The sequence below is a fragment of the Pogona vitticeps genome, chromosome 2 (genome assembly GCF_051106095.1).
Source record: "Pogona vitticeps strain Pit_001003342236 chromosome 2, PviZW2.1, whole genome shotgun sequence".
Classification (NCBI taxonomy): domain Eukaryota; kingdom Metazoa; phylum Chordata; class Lepidosauria; order Squamata; family Agamidae; genus Pogona; species Pogona vitticeps.
Window position 1 is genome coordinate 201754427 of NC_135784.1, and position 27502 is coordinate 201781928.

General features: G+C 42.8%; 1 protein-coding gene across 3 annotated transcripts in view; it reads left to right on the forward strand.

The window, feature by feature from the left end:
* GAK (cyclin G associated kinase) overlaps nucleotides 1–27502 on the forward strand; it is a 95900-nt gene that overhangs the window by 29568 nt on the left and 38830 nt on the right. For 2 of the 3 annotated variants that reach the window (XM_078384824.1, XM_078384825.1), the window contains exons 5-11: nucleotides 159–301; nucleotides 9026–9151; nucleotides 11900–11989; nucleotides 15384–15519; nucleotides 16319–16431; nucleotides 18691–18801; nucleotides 19659–19783. In XM_078384824.1, coding sequence (XP_078240950.1) covers nucleotides 159–301; nucleotides 9026–9151; nucleotides 11900–11989; nucleotides 15384–15519; nucleotides 16319–16431; nucleotides 18691–18801; nucleotides 19659–19783 — 844 coding nt within the window. Of the gene's footprint in view, nucleotides 1–158; nucleotides 302–9025; nucleotides 9152–11899; nucleotides 11990–15383; nucleotides 15520–16318; nucleotides 16432–18690; nucleotides 18803–19658; nucleotides 19784–27502 lie in introns of all 3 variants that reach the window. The other variant, XM_072991944.2, reaches the window with a different exon arrangement.

Here is a 27502-nt window from a genome sequence, read left to right on the forward strand (position 1 = left end):
AACAACCAACCCTCTTTCTGTGGCAGTGCAGTCAGTCAAATATGATGTCCAATAATGATAAAGAAGATTTCTGCACATCTTTGATGTGGATAACCTGCTCTAGTGCCTCCTCCTTAATCAGTGTGACCCATCCATTAACTTTAATTTTATGTCCATAGGGCAACTAGTGGAATTCTTAAAGAAAGCCGAATCCAAAGGCCCCCTCTCATGCGATACGGTGCTGAAGATATTTTACCAGACCTGTCGAGCAGTTCAACACATGCACAAGCAGAAACTTCCTATTATTCATAGAGATCTAAAGGTATGGAATCCAAAGTTGCTTCTGTGGTGGATCTGGGCTCAAAAGGAGTGTTTCCAGTTTCACAATGAACGTCAACAGTACCGAGGTAGAGTTTGTCGTGTAGTCATTTGAAACGTCTTGCACCGGTTGTGTCAATTGATTAACCCATGCCATAGCTGAAGATAAAGAGCTAAAGAATTGTGAGAATTGACTATATGTGTAGTATCCACAATGGAATCCAGTTACAAGTTTAGCAATCAAGATGTGGGGAGCCACACCAAATACAGCATGTAACAGTGCCATGCAGGATCCATATCTGCGGAATGCATTCCTCGGTACAGCCTGCCTGGCTCCAACATTATCATCTTTCAGTACCAGAGTCTGACTTTTCTGTTCTGACAGGTATTTCATGGGATGAAAATGCCCAGGTTTTTTTCTAAAAATAGCAGCCTTAGGCCCATTGATTATTCCTAAATTCATTCTCAGCAGAAGTAGAGTTTTGTTTTATTTGTTTTCATTATTTGTGATTTTTGTATAATCTACTGATAGGACATTTTTAATGATAGTCCTTTTTTAGAAAAAAAATGTATCCAAGAAATTATTTATTTATTTATTTATTGAGCTTATATGTCGCCCATTTAGACATAGTCTACTCTGGGCGGCTCACAAACACATAATAAAAACAATCAATATAATATAACGGTTCCCGACATTAACTCAAAACAGAATAGATAAAGAGAGAAAGAGAATTACGTAGAGTCTGGAGGGAAGGCCTGTCTATATAACCAGGTCTTGAGTTGGTTTTTGAAAATGCTCAGCGAGGGGGCCAGACAAATCTCGGGGGGGGGGAGCATGTTCCAAAGCCTGGGAGCCACTGCCGCTGGACACCAATCAATGTGACAAACCCAGACCTACTGGGATCTATCACACAGTTACTAAGCTGCCACCAACCATTCCCTATAATAAGTCACACAGACCAGGGATGGATTTTTAAACAACAAAAGAATAAGGTTTATTTTAAATACAAACAGGGTAAATAAAACAATCAGGTGAATAAAATAAAGTAACGTGGCTTATTCTCACACACACAAGCATACAGTTTGGTTCACCTAGAACCTTTAACTTAAAGCACAGACCCTGAACCCATCAGTTCTGGCTAACCCACAGACCCCTGAACCTTTCAGGCTGGTACTCTGACACACAGTAGTACCCTGTCAGACACCCAGACTCCCACAACAGCTTCTTCTTCCCCAGCTGCTGCTTCGTCCCAACCCAGTGTCTCACAGTCTGTCTCAGCATCTACTCTTCACCACACAGGCATCACATATTTATACAGTACAGCCCCTCCTCCTGATGTCCCGCCTTCCACTCCCCATAGGATGGAACTTTCCCTCCAAACCCATGACAGACAGGTAACATCAGTGCTGTTATGTAACACCTCCCCTCTTTAAAAGTTGTTTTGTAGGGGGAAAGCTAAAAGTGCTTTTCACCAAAAAAAACAACCTGCATAAAATACACAACAATATTTATACATACCAGATAATACTTACATATACTTACACTCCAAGTTAACCATAGCAAATATGCATTTAAACATTTTACCATATACAGTACATCAATTTACCTTTATTAATACCAACCAAATTCAAAACCAGGTACATTTTAACTTTTTGTTTTCATTATATACATATAGTCCATGTTCTTTCGCCGTCTTCAGTCTTCAGGTCTTCTTGATAAGGCGTCAGCAACACAGTTCACTGACCCTCTGACCACCTTCACTTCAAAGTCATAGTCCTGTAAGTTCAAAGCCCACCTCATAAGTTTGCTATTGTGGGTTTTCATCGTCTTTAACCATTGCAATGGTGAATGGTCAGTACACAGAACAACATGTCTTCCCCAGATGTAAGGCTTGGCCTTCTGGATCGCGTAGACTATGGCCAAACACTCCTTCTCCACGGTTGCCAAATGTCTCTCACCTTTTTGAAGTTTCCTACTCAGGTAGGACACTGGATGCTGGTCACCATCCTCATCCTCCTGGCACAGAACTGCTCCTACCCCGCTGTTAGACGCATCGGTGTAGATGATGAACTCCCGGTCGAAGTCTGGAGCACGCAGGACAGGATAGTTGATTAACGCCTGCTTCAACCTCTGGAACGCCGCCTCACAGTCGCCGGTCCACGGGATGCGGTCATCAGCCTTCTTCCTCGTCAGATCGGTCAGCGGAGCCGCAATCTCGCTAAACCTCGGGATGAACTTTCTGTAGTAGCCCACCAACCCAAGAAATGATTTGACCTTTTTCTTGGTGTTGGGTCTAGGCCAATCACGAACTGCTTCTATTTTGGCCTCCAGGGGTTTTATCATTCCTCCCCCTACCATGTGACCCAAGTATTTTATTTCTGGGCTACCCAGCTGACACTTGCTGGCCTTTACTGTTAGCCCTGCTGCACTTAACCTCTGCAGCACTAACTCCAGGTGTATCAGGTGATCTTCCCAGGTATTACTGAAGATCCCTATGTCGTCAATGTAGGCCACTGTAAAGTCACTGAGCCCTGCCAAGGTCTGGTCCATCAGCCTTTGGAATGTGGCTGGTGCATTTCTGAGACCAAAGCTCAGGACTCGAAACTCATAGAGACCAAAAGGGCTGCAAAAGGCAGTCTTTTCTTGATCCCTGGGATCAATTCTTAATTGCCAATATCCCTTTACCAGGTCCAATGATGAGATGAACCGACAACCCCCTATGGTTTCAATCAGGTTGTCTAGCCTGGGCATTGGGTAGGCATCAGGAGTGGTTACACGGTTTAATTTCCTGTAATCGACACAAAACCTAATGCTCCCATCAGGCTTGTCCACAAGGACTATCGGAGAGGACCAAGGACTAGAAGAGGGGACGATTATGTTCTCCCTCAGCATTTCGTCCAACTCCTTCCGCACCTTGTCCCTATAGGGTCCCGTTACTCGGTATGGGGATACTGCCTGCGGGGGTGCATCCCCTGTGTGGATCCGATGCATCACTCCCTTCACTATCCCCGGCTTGTTGGAAAACACCTGTTGATATTTACTAAGCAGCATTTTTAGTTCTTGCTGCTGGTCTTGGGTGAGTGCAGGACTGATCTTTACCTCCTCTGGGTTGTATTTTACTTCCCCTCTACCCTCCCAGAAGGGTAATTCCGCCTCCTCACTCTCAGCTGCTTTTATCGCAAATAAAACCCTCTGTTCCCCTCTGTAGTAGGGTTTTAGGGCATTCACATGAACCACCCTCCTTGCTTGGTTCTCCTCCTGCTCTATTAGGTAGTTCAGGTCTGACATCTTGGAAATGACCCTATATGGTCCTGCCCATTTGAGCTGCAGTTTATTCTCTCTGCAGGGCCTAAGCCAAAGCACTTCCTCCCCTGGGTCAAAGTGCCTCTCTCTAGCTTTGTGGTCATACCATGTTTTCTGTCTGACCTTCTGAGCTTGCAGGTTTTCTGCTGCCAGCTCTAGATTTCTCCTTAGGTCATTCATCAAGGTGTCTATGTAAGTCACAACGTCTTGTGGGTCATCCTGGGTGATCTGCTCCCAATTTTGTTTGATCAAATCAAGGGGCCCTTTCACCCGTCTCCCAAATAGAAGTTCAAATGGACTAAACCCGGTACTGGCTTGTGGCACTGATCGATAAGCAAACAAAAGGGGTTGCAGCTTCTGGTCCCAATTGTTTGGATTCTCTGCCAAGTAAGCCCTAATCATGCGCATTAGAGTCCCATTGAACTTCTCAGTTAACCCATTACTTTCAGGATGATAGGCAGTGGTTTCCTTGTGCTTAATTCCACAGATCTGCCATAAGCGTTTCATGAGCTTTGATGTGAACGATGCTCCCAAATCTGTGATTATCTCTGAGGCAAATCCCATCCTGGACATATACCCCACCAAAGCATCGGCCACTGTGTTAGTTTCAATGTTAGTCAGGGGTATGGCTTCAGGATACCTTGTGGCATGGTCCACAATTGTTAGGATGAACCTGTTCCCCCTCTTTGTGGCCTTGGGCAAAGGTCCCACTATATCCACCCCTATGCATTTGAACGGAGTGTCAATCACAGGCAAAGGGCACAACTTTGCTTTGGTCCTGTCGCGGTTATTCCCCTGCCTTTGACACACATCACATTGTTTACAGAACTCCCTGATCTGCTTCCCTATGTCAGGCCAGTAGAAATTCTGTGTTATTCTCTGCTGTGTTTTGTTCACTCCTAAGTGTGCAGCAAACATGTCAGAGTGCCCCCTTTGTAAGATCATGGGGCGATACTTTTCAGGTACCACCAGCTGACTTCTGATCCCATCTCCCCCTTTTGAGATATTCCTCAGGGTTTCTCTATATAAAATCCCCTTTTTCTCCAGAAATCTCACTGGGGTTTCAGGTGTCAGCTGGGCGTCAGTCACCTGTTCAAAACACTTTTGGAGAGTGGCGTCTGCCTTTTGCTCCTGTCCAAATCTGCTGTCTGTGGTTAAGGTTTCCACCACAGCTTCTGAACTCCCCCCACCTGCTTCCGTCTCTGGCTCATCATTACCCCCCTGAACTGTCCCTGTGGTGGCTTGTGAGCGTGTAATCACTAGCACCCGTTTCACATGTTCAGCCAGGTCATTTCCCACGAGCACGGCTGCTGGCAGAGTCGATGAAATCGCTATCCGCCAATCTCCCCTCCAGCCTTGAAAGTTGACAGGTACCTCTGCTACTGGCAGAGAGATTATCTGCCCCTCAATCCCTGCCACCTTCATGCTCTCATTTGGGATTATAAACTCCCTAGGGATGATATCTGGATGGCACAGGGTTACCTGGGAACAAGTGTCCCGCAGCCCCCTATACTGACGGTCAAGTATTCCTACGTCCACCCCTGCTGTCTCAAACAACTGAGAATCTGTTTTTATCAGCAAGCAGCGCTTTACCTCCAGAAGAGGACCATTTTCCTCAGCCTGATCAGCAGAGGCAGCTGTCCCAGACTTAGTAGTCATGGCAACAGGCTCCCTCTGTGACAATGAGCTTTGCTCTTTCTGGACACAGAACACAGCTTTTGGCTTGGTCCCACTAGAATTCTGAGGCACCATTCCTTTTAGCTGCTTTAATTTCTCACACTCTGAGATTAGATGACCCTTTCCCTGACAGAAATAGCATTTTCTGGTATATTTTGATTCTCTCTCATCTTGTTTTGGTTTTCCCTCCAAAATCTGAGGTCTTGGTTTCATATCTGAGGGCTTCCCTTCACCATGGGCCCCTCCCCCTTGCTGCAATTTCTTCCCTTTTATACTCAAATCCAGCTCCTTTCGCTTAGCCTCAAACTCAGCCCTGATCTGTAAAATTTCTTCCTCAGCCCTAGCTTTTATCTCTTTTACTTTTTCTTCAGTCTCATCTCTGATTTCTTTTAATTTAATGTCTTTTTGCTGATTATATTTTTCAAGATCTTGCTCACTTTGTCTGACCTGAGCCTCATACTTTTCTCTTTCCGCAATTTCTTCAACTGATAAGTTGTTATTTTTCTTATTTAGGAATGTTAATTTTAATTGTGCCATTCTAACTCTGTGTTCCAGTTCCATCTCTTCTATCCTCATGGCCATTCCCCTTTTCTTGGCATCTGCCTCTGCATGACTGATTTCAGCTCTTTCTCTGGCCTCCCTATCCAATTGTCTCATTCTAAATTCATGCTGTTGGGCTAGGAGCATTTTTCTGAGTTCTAAGGTCTGTTCTCCCGTGCTGTCACCCTGCACTGAGCCAAATTCATCCTCAGAGCCTTGGTCAATCTGGGGGTCTTTCACTTCACTCATGTCTGCCACTTGGCTTCGAGTCAAGGGCATAATCCCCCCTCAGAACAGGCTACTTTAAAAAGTCAAGCCTCAGAATAAAACGACCACTTTTTTCCCTTTTTGCCTCAGAACCAGCTCTCCCTAGAGATTGCTGCTGTTCTTCAGCACTACTTGCAACAGTATCGAGTCAGAGCCTACCCCCCTCTGCTGGGCCTCTCAGCTGGCAAGCTAGCTCGCTGTTGCTACGCAGATTTGCCTCAGCGTTTTCCCGCCAAAACTAGGCTGCCTCAGAGCACCTTAATCTAAGTCTCCCCAGTTGGCACGTTCTTCTACTAGCGCACCTCCCCGTGAGGTACACCTAGAAGATTACCTACGCGCCTCAGACTGTCCCTGACTAGATCCCCCTTGCTCTGGGCACACTTGCCAAGGCTTTGCTGGACCGCTGGACAACTGGACCAGTCGTATCCCACCGCTGCCACCAATCAATGTGACAAACCCAGACCTACTGGGATCTATCACACAGTTACTAAGCTGCCACCAACCATTCCCTATAATAAGTCACACAGACCAGGGATGGATTTTTAAACAACAAAAGAATAAGGTTTATTTTAAATACAAACAGGGTAAATAAAACAATCAGGTGAATAAAATAAAGTAACGTGGCTTATTCTCACACACACAAGCATACAGTTTGGTTCACCTAGAACCTTTAACTTAAAGCACAGACCCTGAACCCATCAGTTCTGGCTAACCCACAGACCCCTGAACCTTTCAGGCTGGTACTCTGACACACAGTAGTACCCTGTCAGACACCCAGACTCCCACAACAGCTTCTTCTTCCCCAGCTGCTGCTTCGTCCCAACCCAGTGTCTCACAGTCTGTCTCAGCATCTACTCTTCACCACACAGGCATCACATATTTATACAGTACAGCCCCTCCTCCTGATGTCCCGCCTTCCACTCCCCATAGGATGGAACTTTCCCTCCAAACCCATGACAGACAGGTAACATCAGTGCTGTTATGTAACAGGCCCGGTGTCTTGTTTTTTCTTTCCGGGCCTCCCTTGGCGTTAGGCCCCTCCTGGCTAGATCGGGTGATATGAGTAGATCTAGGTGGGAGGAGGCATTCTGCCAAGTATTGAGGTCCTAAACCGTTTAGGGCTTTGTATGTGATCATTAGAACTTTGAAATCAACGCGGAATTGAATGGGCGGCCAATGCAATGCAGCCAGAGTGGGAGTAATATGTTGATATTTCTTCACCCCACTAAGAAGTCTGGCTGCTGCATTCTGCACCATTTGTAGTTTCCGCATTAATCTCAAAGGCAGCCCCACGTAGAGCGCATTACAGTGGTCTAATCTTGAGATTACAAGCGTGTGGACCAAGGTGGTGAGTGCCCCAACGTCAAGAAAGGGACACAGCCGGGCAATCCGTCAAAGATGGAAATAGGCGGTGCGGACCACTGACGCCACCTGAGTTTCCATGGTGAGCGCCGGGTCCAGATGAATCCCCAAGCTGCGAACCTCATTCTTAACAGTGAGAGTCAACGCCCCCCCCCAAAGAGAGGGAGTTTTCCAAACCACTGACAGTGGGTCCACCGACCCTCAGGACCTCCATCATGTCCGGGTTCAGCCTCAGCCCATTTTCCTGCATCCATTGCAGTACAGACCCCAGACAGCGCTGCAGGGACAGAATAGCATCCACTCTGGTTGGAAAGAAGGAGATGTACAGCTGGGTGGCACGATGCTCCACACCCCCTGATGACCCCACTCAGCGGCCTCATATAGATGTTAAACAGCATTGGGGAGAGGGCCGAGCCCTGTGGAACTCCACAGTTGAGGCTCCACGGGGCCGAGTCCCCCTCCCCAAGCTGGACTCTCTGAAGATGATTCTCCAAGAAGGATCAGAGCCAGGCCAACGGCAGTCCACCGATTCCCAGCTCGGAGAGCCTCCCCAGGAGGATACCGTGGTCGACGGTATCAAAGGCAGCTGAGATATCGAGGAGGACCAACAGAGACATTTTCCCTCTGTCGGCCTCCCTCAATAAGTCATCTAATAGGGCAACCAATGCCATTTCTGTACCATGGTGCGGCCTGAAGCTTGACTGGAATGGATCCAGGGCATTTGTTTCATCCAAATGTGTCTGAAGCTGATCGGCCACCACCCTCTCGACAACTTTACTAATGAAAGAAACATTGGCGACGGGCCTATAATTGCCAGTATCGTCCGCTGCCAAATTCAGTTTCTTTCTTTCTAAGATAACAATTGTCCATAAACAATTTAAAATATATTATAATCTCTAAATAACATTACTTTAGAAAAACATTGAGATATAATTAGTTTGTTGTGTCACATGGAAAACATATACAGCATAAATTCTGTTTTCCCCTTGCTTAGAGAACATGTAAAAACCATAATGTTTTTGAAATGTGTTTAAAATGTCCAATATTAAATTAGAATTTCTTAAGAAACAATTGACTAGGAATGCCTGTTGTATAGGTATAACACAAAATGGCAAGGACTCAGGATGTATATTTAAGTTTCTGACCAGCATATTGTGTTTTTGATTTTTCATTTTCAAATGTTCCAATCAACAATTATCTTGCCTGTTTGTCCTGTTAACCTCCTATAAGACTTGTAGTCTTGCAGGAAAAAAAAGCAGAAAGGAGAAACAATTGAAATATTGGGTTAATTTTCAAAAATCCAATGTAACTTAAAAATCTAATTTTTATAATTCTTTTCATTTAAATCAGATTTCTAAAAATCAAATCCACCCTGATGTTTTATGCCGAAAGGGGTGAAAAGAATCAATGCGGACTACTTCAGCTGTACGCAATAAATATTGGAAGGTTAATGAAGTACAAGAATTGATAATGCTTGTGTACTTTGAGCACAGGCACGTAGGAATACATGACTAGCTGCCCTTTATATATATGCATATACTTTCTCATCTTAAATTGCTAGCTGACTTGTCTCTGCAGATCGAAAATATGCTGATGAGTAACCAGGGGACCATTAAATTGTGTGACTTTGGCAGTGCAACCACCGTAGCACATTACCCAGACTACAACTGGACTGCCCAGAAAAGAGCAACCGTTGAAGAGGAGGTGAGAAACCTGGCACTGTGATTAATTTTCAATGTATCCCTAGTACATTTATGGCTGAGTGCACAGCTGGAAATCTTAATGCCTTGCTCCATTGTTTGCTTGGTATTCCAATTACATAGCAAAAGCTGTCTTCGCCTCTGTTGTTAAGAAGTCCCAAATAAGGTGGCCTTGAATATTTTCTTCTTCTTCTAAACCACAGCTTGTGTACGTGCAGCATTTCTTGTGTAGTTTAGACTTAGCCAGAGAGGGCTGCATATGCTGCGCATGAGTAACACAGATGATGTATCTGAAGAGAACCCACGTTCTGCATTAGGTTTTCAAAATGTGTTATCAACTGAGCTACATGCACTGTCCTGTTTTGTGTAATCATACTTTCTTTCTTTCTTTCTTTCTTTCTTTCTTTCTTTCTTTCTTTCTTTCTTTCTTTCTTTCTTTCTTTCTTTCTTTCTTTCTTTCTTTCTTTCTTTCTTTCTTTCTTTCTTTCTTTCTTTCTTTCTTTCTTTCTTTACTTACTTACTTACTTACTTATTTACTTATTTACTTATTTACTTATTTATTTGATTTATATCCTGCCCATCTGGTCTATACGACCACTCTAGGCGGCTACTTCTTAGAACAGTTTTCTTCCAAAGAACGTCAACATTTTTTACAAGCATTAGTAGAATGGGAAAGAAAAGTCGAGATTAGAAAATAGCAGCCAGAGGGAAAAGCAAGGAGCCATAACAGGCTCTGAAGTGCCTTCCCCCAAATTACAGGAAGTTATGTTATTCTGCTGAAGCTTCTAGAGTTTCTGGCAAAAGAGATTAGAAACGTGGGGGCGTCCAAATGTAGTTAGACTGGAGTGCTGGTTGCACTGCTGTAGCTGTGCGGGTTAGGACTGATGCTGGTGGCCATCTGGCAATGCCAGGAGAGCTGACCTTGTACTTAAAGAGAGTCCTACATGACAGGCCATGGTAGTAGTCAGCTCTTATGGATCCAGGCATCTAAGTGATGTTGCGTAGAACCGTTTCCTCTTAAAAAGACAGCACAATAAAAAGGCTGTGTATAAACTGTTAAGTTGTTCAAAACCACCATTGTTGCTGAAGCATCTGGGCACAGGCATGAGCATGCCTAAACCTCAAGAATTGAGGGGGGGGGCGGACTTTGGGCCCTTCAGATATTATAGACTACAGCCAACACAATCACTTACTATTGGCAGTGTCATATGTGCCTGTAGATGAAAATAACTGGAATGCCAAGGCTTCCCCACATTATTCCAATGTACCATCTGCTGGTGAGGGCAAAACTTTGAGTTAGCATCTCTCTTCCTTTTTCTTTGCTGCAATTTCAACAAAATTTTACCTTGGAGAACTACCCTGTGGTTATAGGTATACTCCATTCATTTAATTACATACTTATAAGAAAAATGAGTTTAAAAAAATATTAAAGTATCCCAGGCTGCTACGTTTTTCAACTTGTGCAAATCCCGTATTTGTGCAGCAGTTTTGTGGACAAAATATATCACAAATATATTGTATGGCCCTCCGTGTGAAAAGTTTGGAGACCCCTGTTATAGATGAATGAGTTGGGGCTAGAGATGGGACATTCATATTTGTATACAAATTTGTATACAAATATGAATATCCCGAACCCAGGTGGCCAGGAAGCCCAGTCTCGCCTCCCCAAACCAACCCATCCTCTTACGGTTCACCACTCAGCATGCGCGGCCAGCATCCTGCTTGTCATGCGAATCTCAGACATAGCTCAGCTAGTGCTTTTCCATCTCCCTGCGCTGCTGGCCACTCCAGCCAGGGGGTGGAATGATGAGTCTTCCCACTCAGCTGCTGATTGGTCAGCAGCACATGGAAGTGGGGAAGCTCCAGCCGAGCTACGTCCAAGATTGGCGCAACAAGCAGGATGCTGGCACTGCATGCTGCACAGCAGCCCGTGAGTGGATGGGTTGGTTTGGGGAGGGAGGACTGGGCCTCCTGGTTATGGGATATTCGTATTCGTATACGAATACAAATATCCCATCTGTAGTTGGGGTATTGGCCTCTGGGTTCTCTGTTATGAGTGATATATTGAATTTTAAAAGATTGTAAGAACTGATGTTATCACTGTGTTGTACATTATAATATCTACTGTCAACAAGTTTTCAAACCACAGACTGCTCTTCTCTTTCTTGACTTTGAGTTGCTATGAATATATGGAGATTACTTGAACGGTTCTGTGGGGAAAAGGAGGATTCTGACTATGTTGGTAACAATATCCTCTTCTTTTAAGTTAGTGATATAGTGGTAAGGAGGTCTCAGAGAGGAGGATCAGCTTACTCAAATAGCCTGGTTTCCTTCCCACTTTAGCGTAACTAAAAGCAGATCCTCTGCTTTCAGAGTTCACTGTGCAACCACCCGTGACTTCAAAGAAGGAGACATTGTTAGCCTACACAGTCACATCCAGTCTGGCAGGCTACTAGTAGTTAGGAGCAAGAATCAGCCTTCACCTTTGTGTTGGTACTGTGCGCTCCATTTTTGGCTTGCTGCTTGCTTTGTTTGCAAAGATTAGCATCCGCCCCACACTTCAGGCAGTTAATTTTCTGAAAAAGGTGCTGAGATGTACACAAGCCAAATTCTGGCAAGAGGACTAGAGATTTTTAATCTTAACTGAAGATATTCATTTTATTTGATGTCCTTAATTACTTTCCAGGTGTGTTTGGTATGAGTATTTATAAGCATAAAATATATCAATAGATCTCTTATTTTGTGTCTACAGATCACAAGGAACACGACACCAGTGTATCGGACACCTGAAATAATAGACTTGTATTCAAATTATCCAATAGATGAAAAACAGGATATATGGGTATGCATTTTCTTTCTGTCCACAGATTGGATTTTATGACATGTCTCTGAATATTATTTGGACTTCTTATTTATAGGATTTTCACCCATTTGTTTTCCTTTTGATGAATCTACCAGGTGACTTACAACAAAGTGCTAAAATGTATATAGAGACACCATTGTAATATGTATCATTTCCTGAATTTGCAAGCTAAAATATTAGCAGTCTATAATTCTTGGAAAACATGAGTGCATGCATAAAGGAGGTGAGTAGGGCAACAATGTGTTTATAGTGTGGTGTGTAAGTCCTTTCTATCATGGAGGAGTGACAGCACTTTAGGAATCACATCAAGATAGATAATGGTCAAAGACAGAGAACCAGTTAGGCCTGGTCTTACATTACAGATGAACAATGAAGTATAAAATCCACAACTCAAAACAGCAACAGCAACAAAAAGGGCATAAAAATGCAATGATACTTAAAAGCTGGTATAAAAATGTTGGCTAATGTTTCATGAAAACAGGACTGTTTATCTGAGCTGGTGAACAGGGCATTCATCTGGAAATTCCATCTCTATGAATGATTCTAATTTAGTTCCTAATCATCCCCTTCCCCCACCCCCCACCCCAATTTTATCAATTTCTGGGTGAGAAGGGAAGAATTATGTTAGCCTGTATCTGAAGAAGTGGGTAGGAATCCAGAAAATTTTATGCCAAAAATGTTTCAGTCTTTAAGAAGCTTCAGGACTCTTCTTGTTTTTCCCATAGACTAATTTATCAAATACACAGCACCGCACATTCACTGAGCATGGCCTGCAGACTAAAACCGAGTCAACCCTTGCCCACAGATTTATAGTCTAAAAAAACAGTGGTTCCATGCTTTGGGCTATGCAAGGGTTCTTGGACTGTGATTCCCAAAAGCCTTTACCACCAGCAGTGCTGGACGGAGTTTTGGGGAGTTGCTGTCCAACTGGTCTAAAAGATAATATATGAAAAGAAAGAAGAGAGGAGGGAAGTGGGAAGCAATTTAGGCACCCCATCGAAAGTTACATAATTATTCACTTGTCTGAAACTGCTGAGGGGGGAAAAAAGCCAAAGGCCTCTTGTTTGAGAAGATGAACTTGGGTCCTGCTTTTCCAGCTCTCCTACTGTATAGTTTCCATCTTGTGGGAGTCATTAATTAATGTGTAAGAAATAGATGGGATCCCACTTCATTGGGTTGATATTCAGATCACCAGCTCTGCATTTGATTACTTTGTACCTTATGTTCTGTCAATTACCTGTAAAAGCACAATAGCCCCAATAGTGGGGACATGAAGGTGACATCTAAAACCTGTCTTCAGAGAGATCTCTGCTGATTAATCTGTATATTGTTAAGTAATACCTGATCTCTTCGTTTTAATATTTTGCCTTCTAATTAATGAAGTGGTAGATAGGCTGGTGTTTCTCCACCTAAGAAGAGAGGATTTGTGTATGTGACGGCTAGTGTTTGGAACCAGTGGAGTATGAATCCAAATTGCCATCTGTATGCTGAAGTTTGTCAATGACTATTCCTGTACTAGCCAACCTAGCTGCCTGGTCCAGTTTCAGATTTTTGCTATTGGATGGATATCGAGCAGCATCACTAGCTGCAGCTAAATTTCTTGAAGGCAAATAGTTGGCATTGGTAGAAGGTTTCCTTACAATAGGCTGCTAGGACAGTGTACAGTGTAGTTATCAAGTGGTTTATATCAGTGGTCCCCAACCTTGAGCCTCCAGATGTTCTTGAACTACAACGCCCAGAAGCCTTCACCACTACCTCTGCTGGCCAGGATTTCTGGGAGTTGAAGTCCAAGAACATCTGGAGGCCCAAGGATGGGGACCACTGGTTTATATCAGATCTTGGTAGATCATAGAAATTAACTAGCTATGTTAAGTAAACTGATTAACATACAGTTCTAGTGTAATTATACTTTTGTTACTGAAGAAAGGTATAGTTGAAATTGTTTGTCAACAACTTATAATTTCAGTTTATGGCGACCAGGTATAAATACTCAACATTGGTTTACCAGTCCTTCTTGTGATTAATTCTTTTTTCTAATATTAAGAATGTAATTACATTGCTACCGTAATGTAATAAAGAATAATGTTATTCTCTTTGTGGTTTAATGGTCATATCTCACAATCTGTATTGTGGCAATACCTTTCTTAGGCCAGCGAAAAAGGCATAAAATTGTATGCAGGCTTTCAAGTTATTAAAGAAGTGTGAGTTTCAATCTAGTTTTACAAGGGAGGCTTGTATTTTCGAAATGGAACATTGAACCTCATAGGTTTTCCCCTTCCTAGTAAGCCAAGAGGTGACTCTAGTTGAAATCTAATTGCATCAATTCACTTGATGAGCAAGTTCATGAGGCTGTCAGGCACTGCTTCGCCATTGCAAGCAACAACAGCTTAAAGATCAAGTCTCCTTCTTCATTGATCGGTTGGTCAGTTGGTGTGTTTGCCTAAAATATTTTTGCCCCACCGTTGTCCTTAAAAGGACCCAGGGTGGCTTACATCATTAAAAGACAATATTAAAGCTAACAACAGTAAGTATACAGATACTAAGATGGATCAAACAAATACCATACTAAAAAAAACACAAACAACATCAGAACACATTCAAAGCAGCAAAGTGGAACAATCCATTTAAAAAGCTCTAAAACGTGAACGCTGTTTTGTGCCTTTGGGGTTGGGCAGATGAATGTTGGTGTTTCCATATGATGAATATGCGTCCCCCTGGTTTCTTTCTTGCAAGTTTTTGGTTTCCAGCATGTTTCTTGTTGTGGTGGCGGAAGCTCCTGGCAGAAGAGGAACAGCACCCGGTTCCAGTGTTGATTCATGTTGTGCCTCATGCTGTGTTGTGGTTGTTAAAGAAATGACTGTGGGAGAATGTGGTTTGTTCCACAGACCTCCAATTTGTAGCCTTCAGATGTTTGTTTGCTCCAAACATAACTGAAAATTGATCACTGGCATTGGCCATAGTCCGTGGGGTAGGTTGCTAGTTGGGGCAGCAAGACCTAAAAACTGCTGAAGTGGGAAGGCTGGTGTTGGATCCTTAGCAGAAACATTGGATGGCAAGCAATTTTTATTTTGACCTGCAATGGCGAGATTTGCCTTGGGAAGCCAAACTCTGATTTCACCAAACATTGGGGACCTTTAACAAGTGTTACAGCAAAGAAACATAGTTAGCACTGATTCTGGCTTACTGTGTCTGTGGCGTGTTACTCAATGATATAGCCTTCTCTGAACTCATTTTTATCAGACAGGCCATCAGATGAAACAAAATAATTGCTCCCATAGCTGATGGCCATTTAACCTGGAACGGTTCAGACTTGTTTGATCTAAGTTTATTTATCTGTTGCTTTATCAATAACCACTTTATTTTTCCCTTCCAGGCTTTGGGTTGCATCCTGTACTTGTTGTGCTTTAGGCAACATCCCTTTGAAGATGGCGCCAAGCTTCGGATAGTCAATGGGAAATATTCTATTCCAGAAAATGACACGAGATACACAGTGTTTCATGATCTCATCCGTAAGTTTCGGGCACTGATGTTAAGTAAGCAATAGGGTAGGTGAGCTTAATGTAAGTGGATAGTTTTATAAAGGTGCATATTTCCCCCCTATTAAAACTGTGGGTGTGCTTTTCCAGATTGTTTTTGTGTACATGGAGTAGAACACAAAAGGGCAGCATACAGAAATAGTTTGTAGAGGAAATCCATGAGTGCAAGAAATTATATCTGCCACTGAAGTTTAGAGGTCCCAGCTTTCTATTGCTTGGGCATTGTTTTGATAAAATATGTGGTTTGATCCTAAATTTAAAAATTGATGGTTGCTAGTTTACCATTCTATATAGAAATGCTATTTGCACATATGCACCTTTTAGTACCAGGACAGAAGCAAACATATGAATAAAATTAAATGCAGAATGTTCTGAGCCTCTCCCTATTATCACAGTTATTCAAAGCACTTTGCAATTTAAGCAAATAAAGTAGCCTTCCTCAGCCCTCTATAATTTTAGTTACAGCACCCTTCATCCCCAGCCAGGAGTACCACTGGCCAGGCTGTCTGAAGATGGTGGAAGCTATCGTTACCACATTCTGAGGGCACTAGCTTAGGGAAGGCTGCATTAAAGCCATGTCTTTATGACTTGTAGATTCAATTATAGTTGTACAGACAAATCCTTATGTTAACCAGGCATTTTAGCCATCATGAAAGTCTCTTTTGCTTCCTGATAGGATGGAAATCTTAGAGGAAAATAAAAATTCTTCAAGGAGATTTGCAGATTGTTTACTAGTCTAAATGCTGCTTGTTTTGTGATTATTATTTTTAAGGCGCCACTTTGAAGGTGAACCCAGAGGAGAGACTGTCCATTACTGAGCTAGTGAATCAACTGCAAGAGATTGCAGCCGCTAGGAATGTAAACCCCAAATCCCCCATCACAGAGGTAATGGGCACTTCTGAGCAAAACCCGGTGCTTTGTGCTGTGGATGATGGTTGCTTTAAAAATTTTTTAACTCTTCTATCAAAAGAAAAGACTACAAGAAGGCAAATGAAGTCCGAAACAGTGAAAATGAAACAGAGCACAGCTGTAAACAATTTAAGAGAGAGTAAATTATGAAATTAGTAGGGGCGTGGTGGTGCTGTGGGCTAAACCGCAGAAGCCTGTGCTGCAGGGTCAGAAGACCAAGCAGTCGTAAGATCGAATCCACGTGACAGAGTGAGCCCCCGTTGCTTTGTCCCAGCTCCCGCCAGCCTAGCAGTTTGAAAGCATGCAAATGCAAGTAGATAAATAGGGACCACCTCGGTGGGAAGGTAATGGCGTTCCGTGTCTAAGTCGCACTGGCCATGTGACCACGCAAGATTGTCTTCGGACAAAAACGCTGGCTCTATGGCTTGGAAACGGGGATGAGCACCGCCCCCTAGAGTCGAACACGACTGGACAAAAATTGTCAAGGGGAACCTTTACCTTTACCTAAATTATGAAATGAATAAAAGATACAGCACAGCCCAAATTAATGGGGAAGTGAACAGGTTTTAAACTGATACTGGAAAAAATAAGAAAAGTTTGTGCCAGCTGAAGTTTTATTCATCAAATGGAATGTCACGGCAGAGAAGATTCTCATTTCTATAATTATATAATGTGTGGAAAGTATTGTGCGATAACTCTTCCCAGCAGATTTTAAGATACAGGCTGGTTGGTCTAGGATATAGCATTATTGTGGCATATTTGTTTAGGTTAAAATCATGCTGTAATTGGACCCAGAAGCAGTGCAACTCCCTTAGGATCAGTATGAGGTGATCTCATCATTCTGTACCTGTTAGCCGTCTGACAGCCAGATTTCATACAAGTGAAACGGTTGTCTTCAAGGACTGCTCCATGTGCAGTGTGTTACTGTAATCTAGTCAGGAGGCTGCCAGAGTTGTTGTTCACTGTGATTACACTGTCCTGATCCATGAATGAAACTCCCAGTTGCTCAGTGAAAGATGCTTCAGTTCTGGAGGCTGAAATAAATGTAGCAGATCAGCAGGTTTTTGCTTTACCAAATTTGTCTAAATAGTTTTTTTTAAATGAAATTCTGTTTTCTCTCCTCCCTTGGAGTGGTTTCAGGAATAAATGAACTGAGCAGTAGAGGTATATAGAGCAGCACCTGCTTCACTTTTTATAATAATATTTGGCACTAATAATATTTGGCATGTTTGATCACTATGTGGAATGTACAGTGTTCACTGCTCATAGGCTTCCAGTTCATGAAACGTTCTTATTAAGAGAGTGAGACTGAATGGACAGAAAACCGTAGCTTGCCCAAGCCCACTTACTAAAATTCAGGAGTTAGCACAGAGTGGTTGAGAGGTATGCTGCTGTCAGAACTAAAAGCTTGAACTTTAATCTTCCACCTTCTCAAAGCAGAACCACCTTTAAAATCATCTTGTATTATAGCACCCTCTGGCACATTTCTGCTGTATGCACCAGCCTTCCATCTTTCTAAGGCAATGCAGTGCATAGGAAGGAATCTTGGTGGGTGTTGCAAAAGCTATACCAGTGGAAGCTGTTTCTTCTTCCACATAAGAAAAATAAAAGAGCTCTAATATGCCCAGTGTAGTTCCCAGTGTGGTATAATGGATAGAATGACAGAATAGGACTCTGGAGAACAGGGTTCAAATCCCACTTGGCCATGGAAACTGGCTGGGGGAGTGGAACTGGTAAAAAAAATCCTTAAATATTTCACTTACCTTGAAAATCCTGTTAGGATTGCTCTAGGTTGCTTTTGACTTGACAACAGTATACCCAACCAGTGCTTGTGAGATTCAACGTGGGACTCTGAGATATAAAACATAGTCAGCAACTATGGGCCTATGTCCATCTCTCAGTTAGACCTGCTTCACAGAACTGGGGCAAATATATGAGTTTAGGGGAGTAGAGCCATGGATTTTGCCTTGAGATTAGTGGAGGAAGTTTAGGATACAAAATAACACATAAATAGCCCTCTTCCTTGCATATATTTCTTGCATTTTTCATTTTGGGGGGGGGGGGTGAGGGGAAATTTTTTATTATTTCAGAATCATTAACAGTTGTGCTAGTCAGGATTTGATTTGTGTGTCTCACAACTTTCTGTTTCTGAGACCTACCTGTTTGTCCTTTTTTCTTGGTATGTGAGAGAGATGTAGTTATACTAATTTATTCTGGAAATTATTTTTTCTCTAGCTTCTGGAACAAAATGGAGGCTATGGAAATAATGCTCAGCCCAGAACATCATCTCCTCTAGTGCCACAAAACTCAAAACCTGCAGGGCAGCTCAGCAATATGTACAATGCAGGTAAATTGCTGAATGGTGTTTTCCTCAGAAATTACAGTGCAGGGGGAGGCGGAAGGAGTGATGGCAATCTGTGACCTTCCACATGTGGCTGGATTGTAACTCCCATCATCCCTTATCAGTGTCTGTTCTTGGCAGGGCCTATGAGAAATTTCCTGTCTGCATTTGTGGGATTCCAAATGTTTTTATTTCTTTAAAGCCATAGTTGTTTTGGATCCACAATACATGCCTTTATTAGTAAAATATGTAGGCCAGAACATTGGCTAACTAGAATAGTAGTAGCTGACTGCTATCTGAAATCAGATATATTGCTGTTGTGCATAGCTAAACATATGTGATGTTTCCTAGATGTGAGGCTATGCTAACTGCATATTGATTAATGTAGGGATGAGGAATGCAGTGCCTTCCAGATGTTGTTGGACTCACCATGGGTTCTGCTGGCTTGGTCTCCTGGGAGCGACAGTCCAGAAACATCTGGAAGGGCATGTGTACCCCGCCTTTGATTTAATTCCTTGTTAGTAATTCATAACAGCTCCTCAGGAATCAGTGGACTGTTTGATTAAATAAGGGAGTAACCCTTCTAAAAGCAAATCATGAATAAAAAGGGTGACATTTGAATACATAAGCAAATTGTTTGATGTTGGAAACATATGAACTGAAATAGATGTAAATAGTTTTTAGCATAGTGGTTCCCTGTCTTGCATCCAGTTGCACTACAGCTCCCAAAATTACTATCAGCTATGCTGGCTAGGAGTTCTGGGACATGAAGTCCAGCAAAAACTGAGGAGCGCCACTGTTTTGGGGATCTGAATAGAAATCATGATGGTGAAAGGTCTTTGGGCTGTAATCCCGTGTTCTTGGTTTGACAGTAGCAGAATATGACCAGACCTATGCAGGATTCTTCGATATTCTCAGGGGCGGGACAGAGAGGCTTTTCACAAATATCAAGGACACGTCTTCGAAAGTTATTCAGTCTGTGGCCAAGTAAGTAGAAATGCTATTGTATTGATAAATAATTATAACAATGTCAATTGTGGTATGGTGACCTTTTTAAAGGGTATTCCAGGTATAGAGTACCCAGAAGTGGTTTACTATTCTCTTCTTTTGGGGGTGTCCTGGGACTGTGCAGCTTGCCCAGGGCCGTACATGGTGGATCTGCTCTCTGGAGGCACAGTGAGGAATTGAACTCCCAGCTTCTGGCTCCACAGCCAGATATGCAAACCACTGAGCTATCCAGCCTCCAGCCATTGTGTCGATAAAGGAGTTGTAAAACCACTAATTATTTATCTTTCCTCATGCTCTACGTATTTCATGTTCTGTGTTATTTGATATGTGTGCTTTATTCATTTTGAGTAATGCACTTCAAAATCTTGCGGAGAAGGAGGTGAAGAATCAACTGGAGAATCCTTGCTGTGCAGCAGATACTTTTTTAAAAAGGGAACATTTGCCACATGGCCGTTTCTGATTCGCTGGCTTCATTTGTGTATAAAAATAAGCAACACAGAAGTGGCCATTTGCTGCATCTGACAAATTCTTAATATTTGTGTTTATACTGTATATTTTTGTTATGTGCTGTCCAGTCATAACTAACTTATAGCGATCCGAATAGGGTTTTTGAGGTAAGTGAAGTATTTAAGGAGTGGTTTTACCAGTTCCTGTCCCTCAGTGAGTTTCCATGGCATAGTCGGGGAATCAAATCCAGGTCTCCTGAGTCCTAATAAATTACTGTATTCACTAGACCACACTGGATACCCTGGTGTGTGTGTGTGTTTGGTTTAACCTGAAACTGAAATATGAAATATAATATGCATACACACCAATATTAAGAGCTTGTATCTTATAAGACCTTGCATCTTGAATCTGAAACCTCTCACCCAGGGGTCCTAATTTAGCCTGCCAGGGTTGATGCATGGATCTTCCAGATTGGGCCGCTCCCCACAAAGCCCCATTCCTCAAAAAACCAGGGGAGTGACTGGTCTGTGGGCTTGAAAGTGCGAGCAGCCAGTTGTTGCTATTTGGAATGAGAGTAAGCAGTAGTTCCATCATTGAGTAATTAAAGGGAGCTCCTATTCTCTCCATAGTTCCAAGGGGATTGTGGCACTTAAAAGAGGCTTTTGTTTAGTAATCAGAGTAATGAAGTTGAGTAATGTTGAGTAATGAAGTGATTTGTTGGTGGAGACCTCATATGTCTTGAATCACGATAGTCCTTTCAAGTTCAGGATGGGTGTACCAAATGCATGTATGGAAATGAACTGGTATCTAGTGGCATTCTCTCAGTATGGGTGTCTGATTGTAAACTCTCTTGCTGGTGCCGTTTGTAAAACTGTATTGACCTAAGCAAGATCACCTTCACCCAGAACCACAGTAAGAATAGCTAAGAATGTGGCTGATTGCCCACTAACAAGCATTTGAGTTGGAATCTGACAAAAGGAGTGTACAGTGGCCTAGCTTCCTGCTTGCTTTTAGCGCAGGTTGCGTGTTGGTATCTTTGGGCAGAAAGCTACAGGGTTCTGATTTTTAGCCTAGTACAGAATTGTAAGAGGACACAATCACCTGCATTAAGGGAATGAAGGAGACCAGAAATACATCTGGGGTTCTTCCTAAAGCATGTGTTACTTCAGTTTTGAAAAATTGCTTGACACCTATCAGAAGGGATTGTTTTGGTCTCTATTTGGGTCTAGGATCAGTTATTCTGTCAAAAGTGGCTACAATAGAAGTGGGGTCAGGAAGCAGAGTTTCTCCTCTATGGCTCCATCTCCTGTTGCCTTCATCATTTATGAAGGTTTAAGTTTTATGAAGCACACTGAACACTTCAGTTCTTCTTAAGCTATTTTCCATGACCATATAGAGCATGTAGGTATAAAAGCGATCAGTCCTCATGTAGTATGGGTTATTATATGATATGGGACCATTTATATGGATTTGGGTTTTGTGCATAGTTGCCACACTACCTTGGTATCTTGAACATATTACTTTTTTCCAGTGTAACTTTTGAATTTGATGTCCACAGTGTGGGTTAAATTTGTCCTTTTTTTGGTGTTTGTTTATTAGATGCTGGACTTCTAACAGTTGGTGTGTGGCCTTCACACTAGAATAGGAATCCATTCATGTTTACATACACTCTTGTGTTAACTTGAGACTCACCTGGGTTTTCAGTAGAGATGTTTGCCCCAATTCTTCAGCTTGATCCAGCTATATACGTCTTTTACTCTCAACTCCAGAAGGACATGTTTTTCTTAATGAGAACATACAGTATACTGACTGCAAGAGAAAATGGAATCTCTTCCCTTCTCCACATATGTTCATCCTGGGGTTGGGAGGTCTTGAGGCCACCCTGTCTTACTTGATACAGGAAGTCCAGGACTAGAGGTCCTCAGGACCTGGCTGTCCGACTGCTTACAGATATCTCATGTGGGAAATATGCCAGATCTGTAGGTAATATTTGCTTCTTTAGTGGTTTTTCAGAATGGACCATAGGAAGTGATTGTTGCTTTCCCTCGTAGAAGGCAGCTGCTCTCTTTGCAGCTATATGGAAGAAAGTAAATAAATAAGGTTTATGTTAGTGGAAACAACAGTGTTTATGTGTGTGCTGGTGGGAGACATCCTACTTGTGACAAAGTGGTGTTTCAGTGGATTTACATTTTCCCAGTAAGCTGGCTGGCATCCATTTGTTTACTCCCAAGAGGAGTGCAGCAGTGGAAGGCATCAGGGGGAGTTGGAACCATCACTTCTCACTGCATCAACAGTGCAGGTTTCCCATAGTATTGTACAGAACACATACTTTTATGGGAGAAAGCAACAAGAGTGGACTAGAAGAAAATTTTGGAGTTAGACCTTGACCTCTTGCCCTGGACACTCAGCATCTGAGTCACCCCTGAAGGGGACTTTGGAGAGGGAAGGTCCTTTTCCTTAGGCATTCACCTTCAGCTGATTCATAGGGGAAGGTCAGTCCAATTCCTCAGGGGTATTTATGATGTCAGGGTTAAGTAACCAATTGGAAATCATGTTACATGAATACTTTTCATGATACAGTTCCATTGGCTATACTAAGCCATGACAGTACAGAGGGCCCCAGGGTCAAGAGTAGGATCAGTTTGACCCTCTGTCTTCTCCCCTTGCTTAGACACGTGGTGGTTCAATGCTAGCTGCTGTCTTCTGCCAGAGGCAAACACCTTTGGGATGGATTGGAGCTGTGACTTTCAAACAGTCCTTTTCCTGGGCAAGGTGAAGCATTTGACTGTACAGTAAAGGTCCTTATGACACCCTGTGGCTCACATGTGGGTGCAGTTGTACAAAGAATATGAGGGATTTAGAGAGGGGAGCAGGAAGTGTTTTGCGGCACCTACCTAAAACAGCCCTGTTAAGCCCCTTAGAGATGTGTTGGGTTAGTTATCAGTGATTTGAGGGTGTGATACTGCACATAGCTGGAAAAATGCGAATGGATCCACTGTGAAGTCGCACCCAGGAAATCATAATCTACACATTTGATGAGCATTGCTATACAGTATATCATTTCCCAAAACATGCTTCTCTAGAAGCAAGCTATGTTGAGCTGGCTGGACTTCCAAGGAAATGTATATTTATGATTTGAATATGCCAAGTTTTCTTTGGAACTCTGAAGTGCATGTGAAGCCATTCTCAGTGTGGCGTAGGCAGCACTCATTAAAATGGTTAAGTTGGCTAAAATGAACTGTTTTTCTCTCGACACCTAACCAATATTTTGTTCTGGCTAAGTGTAATTACTGTTTGGTCCTCTAAGTCAGTGGTTTCCGACTGTGGGTGCCAGTATGTCCTTAGATGTCCTTACGACTCCCACAAATCCTGGCCAGCACACCTAGTGGTGAAGGCTTCTGGGAGTTGTAGTTCAAGAACTTCTGGGAATCCATGGTTGGGAATCACTGGTCTAAGCTGTGGTGGTCAGAAGGCAGCCCACCAGTTGAGTTGCACCTTCCAGTGTTCCTTGCTATGGATTTTGGTACTAGGAATTACAGCAGCGTCTGCAGGGTTGGAATTTGTTCACCCTTCTACTCTGTGGAATGAATTGGTTGGATGTAGGGTTAATGCAACTAGAGATGGGGGTATTCATATATGAATATGAATATTCCTTTCTCTACTCACAACCCCAACTTTACATTCTTCTTATTTTATGCAAGGGGGGAAAATGCAATGGCTAATGCTTTTTCATAGGTGCTTGTCATGAATGGCTTTTATTTTTGGAATACAGTAGTGTTCCTCTAAGTTGATGTAAAGCATTTCTTATGAGGGGAGGAAGAAAGCTTTGTATGGGGAGAGTTGTACGGAGAGGATTTTCCCTTTCTTTCCCCTCCCCACATTTCTTTTTGTTTCTTATTTTTTGCATTTCGATTATTTTGATTTGGGATGTGATGCTTATTGCTTTGCCCATTTTTTCCCCTTCAACTTTCATCATTCCATATCCACGTTCCTTACCAGTCCAAGGTAAATATGCATAAAATTTTTAGTACATGTTCTGAGTGCTGCATACTAACAGGAATGTTTTGACCTCACTTGCTAATTTTAACAGCTTAACTACTGAAATAGTCCAGAGCTCTCAAGTTATATGTAAAAGATAATATTTTGGTAACATTTGTTGTGTCGGTCTACACACATCAGTAGACCTGCACTAGAATGATTTAAGGAATTGCCATGTAACTCCTAAATTATACTTGAGTATCAAAACATTAAGGGACGTGATGGCGCTGCGGGCTAAACCGCAGAAGCCTGTGCTGCAGGGTCAGAAGACCAAGCACTCATAAGATCGAATCCACGCGACGGAGTGAGCACCTGTCGCTTGTCTCAGCTCCCGCCAACCTAGCGGTTCGAAAGCATGTAAATGCAAGTAGATCAATAGGGACCACCTCGGCGGGAAGGTAACAGCATTCCGTGTCTAAGTCGCACTGGCCATGTGACCACGGAAGATTGTCTTTGGACAAACGCTGGCTCTATGGCTTGGAAACAGGGATGAGCACCGCCCCCTAGAGTCAAACACAACTGGACAAAAATTGTCAAGGGGATCCTTTACCTTTACCTTTATCGAAACATTATTTATTATTTCTTATGTGCATATAACTTCAGAGTGTCTGTTCTTTATTAATCAGCTAAAATACCGCATATTTCATATTTTCTTGAATATGAAAAATTCACTTGAAAAAGAGAAATCTTGTTCTTTGGGTTGCACAAAAGCTTCTTGGTTCACCCTAATTCTTAGGGGTCAGAAAAGCAACTACACTTTTGAATGCTGTATGACCACACCAGAGTGAAGAAACTCTACATATACAAGCTTCTTAGCAACTTGAACTTAAACTAATTCATTTGCTGATATGATATCTTTTTGTAGTAGTGTCATGTCAGTGTATATTACTTTGGGGATTGTTCATGTGCAGTGCACTCTTTGTTGACTGGGAAACATCATTTTCTTAAAAAGGAAAGTTGCAACATCCAGTCTCCCTGTGAAGAAGAACCACCACACACTCTCGAGTAATACATATTGGTGAGCTTGATTGAGCTTCATCAAAACCCTCTTCTAGACCTTGATATTTAGGCCCTTTAAAATGCCTAACTGTTGTGTGACTGCCATTATGTTGCCTTTGTTTTTTGCTGCTGTGGGTGAACCAGTAATCTAAGTGCCGCTTCTAGCCCATCACTTGATTCTATGTGTTGCTTCCTTCTCATTGTGCCTTGTGCAGTCTTGTTGAAGGAGTGGCGCTGGCCAAGTTCTCTCACAGCACACATACCTCCCAGTGCTAAGTGAGAAGGTGCCCTGGAGTTATTTGGAACTCCTTAGGATGATGTAAAGCAGCAGTGTGCTTTCTCTTCAGGAGGGAAGCAGCTTGTCAGACTGTGTGCACAGAGAATATTGAAGGCTGGAAGACTGTTGGGTTTACATTGGTGGTCTCTTCAAGCACTGAGAAGACACGAGTGTCTTGAGTTGCACTGGCTGCCGTTTGGAACTTGACCTCATGCTAAATTGAGGACATTAAAGCTCTGGCCATATGTGTGTGAGCAAGCTCTTTGGGTGCATTCTGTTATCAGTTGACTGCTTTAGACTAGAGGCAAGCAAAGTCTGGTCTTTCTGATATATGGGACTACAGCTGCCAGCAGCCCTCAATGTCTACTCCTGGTTGGCTATGCAGTCCAAAAACCCATGGAGGCCTGTGCAGGCAAGCCTTGCCCTCTGTGTAAAAATGGTCTTTGCCTCTTAGTCTTGATAATACTTACAAGCAACTGTACCCAGGTCAATTTTGGTCAGCTGAATGGATTCAGTCTTGTATTTTACTAGTGAGATATCCACTACAACAGTGGTCCCCAACCTTGGGCCTCCAGATGTTCTTGGAGTTCATCTCCCAGAAATCCTGGCCAGTAGAGGTGGTGGTGAAGGCTTATGGGAGTTGTAGTCCAAGAACATCTGGAGGCCCAAGGTTGGGGACCACTGCACTACAGGACACAAAGAGAGATCCATGGTGTGTTTTTTTTCACTCTCTTTGGCTGTTGTTATTTGTAACCCATTCAGTGTATCAAATTTGGACACAGAGAATAAAATTGATTCCTAAGATACGTAAAGCAGTAGTGTTGGTGTGTCCTGTTAAGGGATGATTTGGGAGAAAACTTATGATTTGAGTGGTATTCTAAAGAGACCTGTCTTTGTTAAAGAGGGGAAAAGACCAACTTGTGCTTAAGGAGAGGCAAGTCCTAGCAGGTTTGAAATGAAAGGTTGTGTGGTTTTGAACCGAGCTCTGTGCTTTCCTTCAGAGGTTTAAAAATTTGACTGGCGGTACCAAAGGGGCAAGAATTCTGGCAAGGGCTACTGATCGGAAAGATCTATGTCCTAAAATATTGAAACAGAGGCCTGTGATTGTCCCAAGCGTTCTATGGACTCAGAAGAATATAAGAATGCATTCCTTCCTGGGGCTGTATCATGTTGCCCAGGAGGTGGAGATGTGAGGGAGATTGGACGTCCCTGGTGTGGACAGAGCGAAGATGAGGCTATAACTTTCGTTGTTAGGCCAGAACCCTGTGGAGAAAACATGGAATGGAAGGACAGTTATACAACCACTTTCTCCCCAGCTGAACTCTCCTCTCTGCAACTGGTATATATTGCTTATGAAGACAAGCACAGCAGGACTGACATGATGAACAGCCTAGGATGGTGGGAGAGAACACTTGACCAATTGCCATTGTATATGCAGTTTCCCCAACTGGGTTCCGACTGTTATGTGCTAATTTTCTACATGTCAGTGCCCTTTTCTGAGATCCAGAAATTCTGCTTCCTGCCCTGCCATCTGAAGACTAGAAAGGATTCTTCTGTGTGATTTTTGTTGACCTTGACTGTTGATTTCTGTTGAAGGAGTTATTAAGAATACCCTTGCTAGGACTGGGCATTGTGAGCATGGATATGCAAGAGAGAGACAATAAGTTACTGTGTAGCTTTGCTACAGCATTTGTTTATTTGTGCAGTTGTGTGTTAAATTTTTATCCTGCCTTTCCTCCAGTGAGCTCAAGGTGGGGCCCTTGGCTGTCCTTCTGTTCCCCTCCTCTCATAACAACCGTATGAGGTATGTCAGCCTGAGGGAACGCAGATTGGCCCCAAGTCACTCAGTAAATTTCATGGCTGAGTGGGAATTTACACCCCATCTCCCAGGTCCTAGATGAACACTCTAGCCATGACATCACACTGGCTACAGCAAA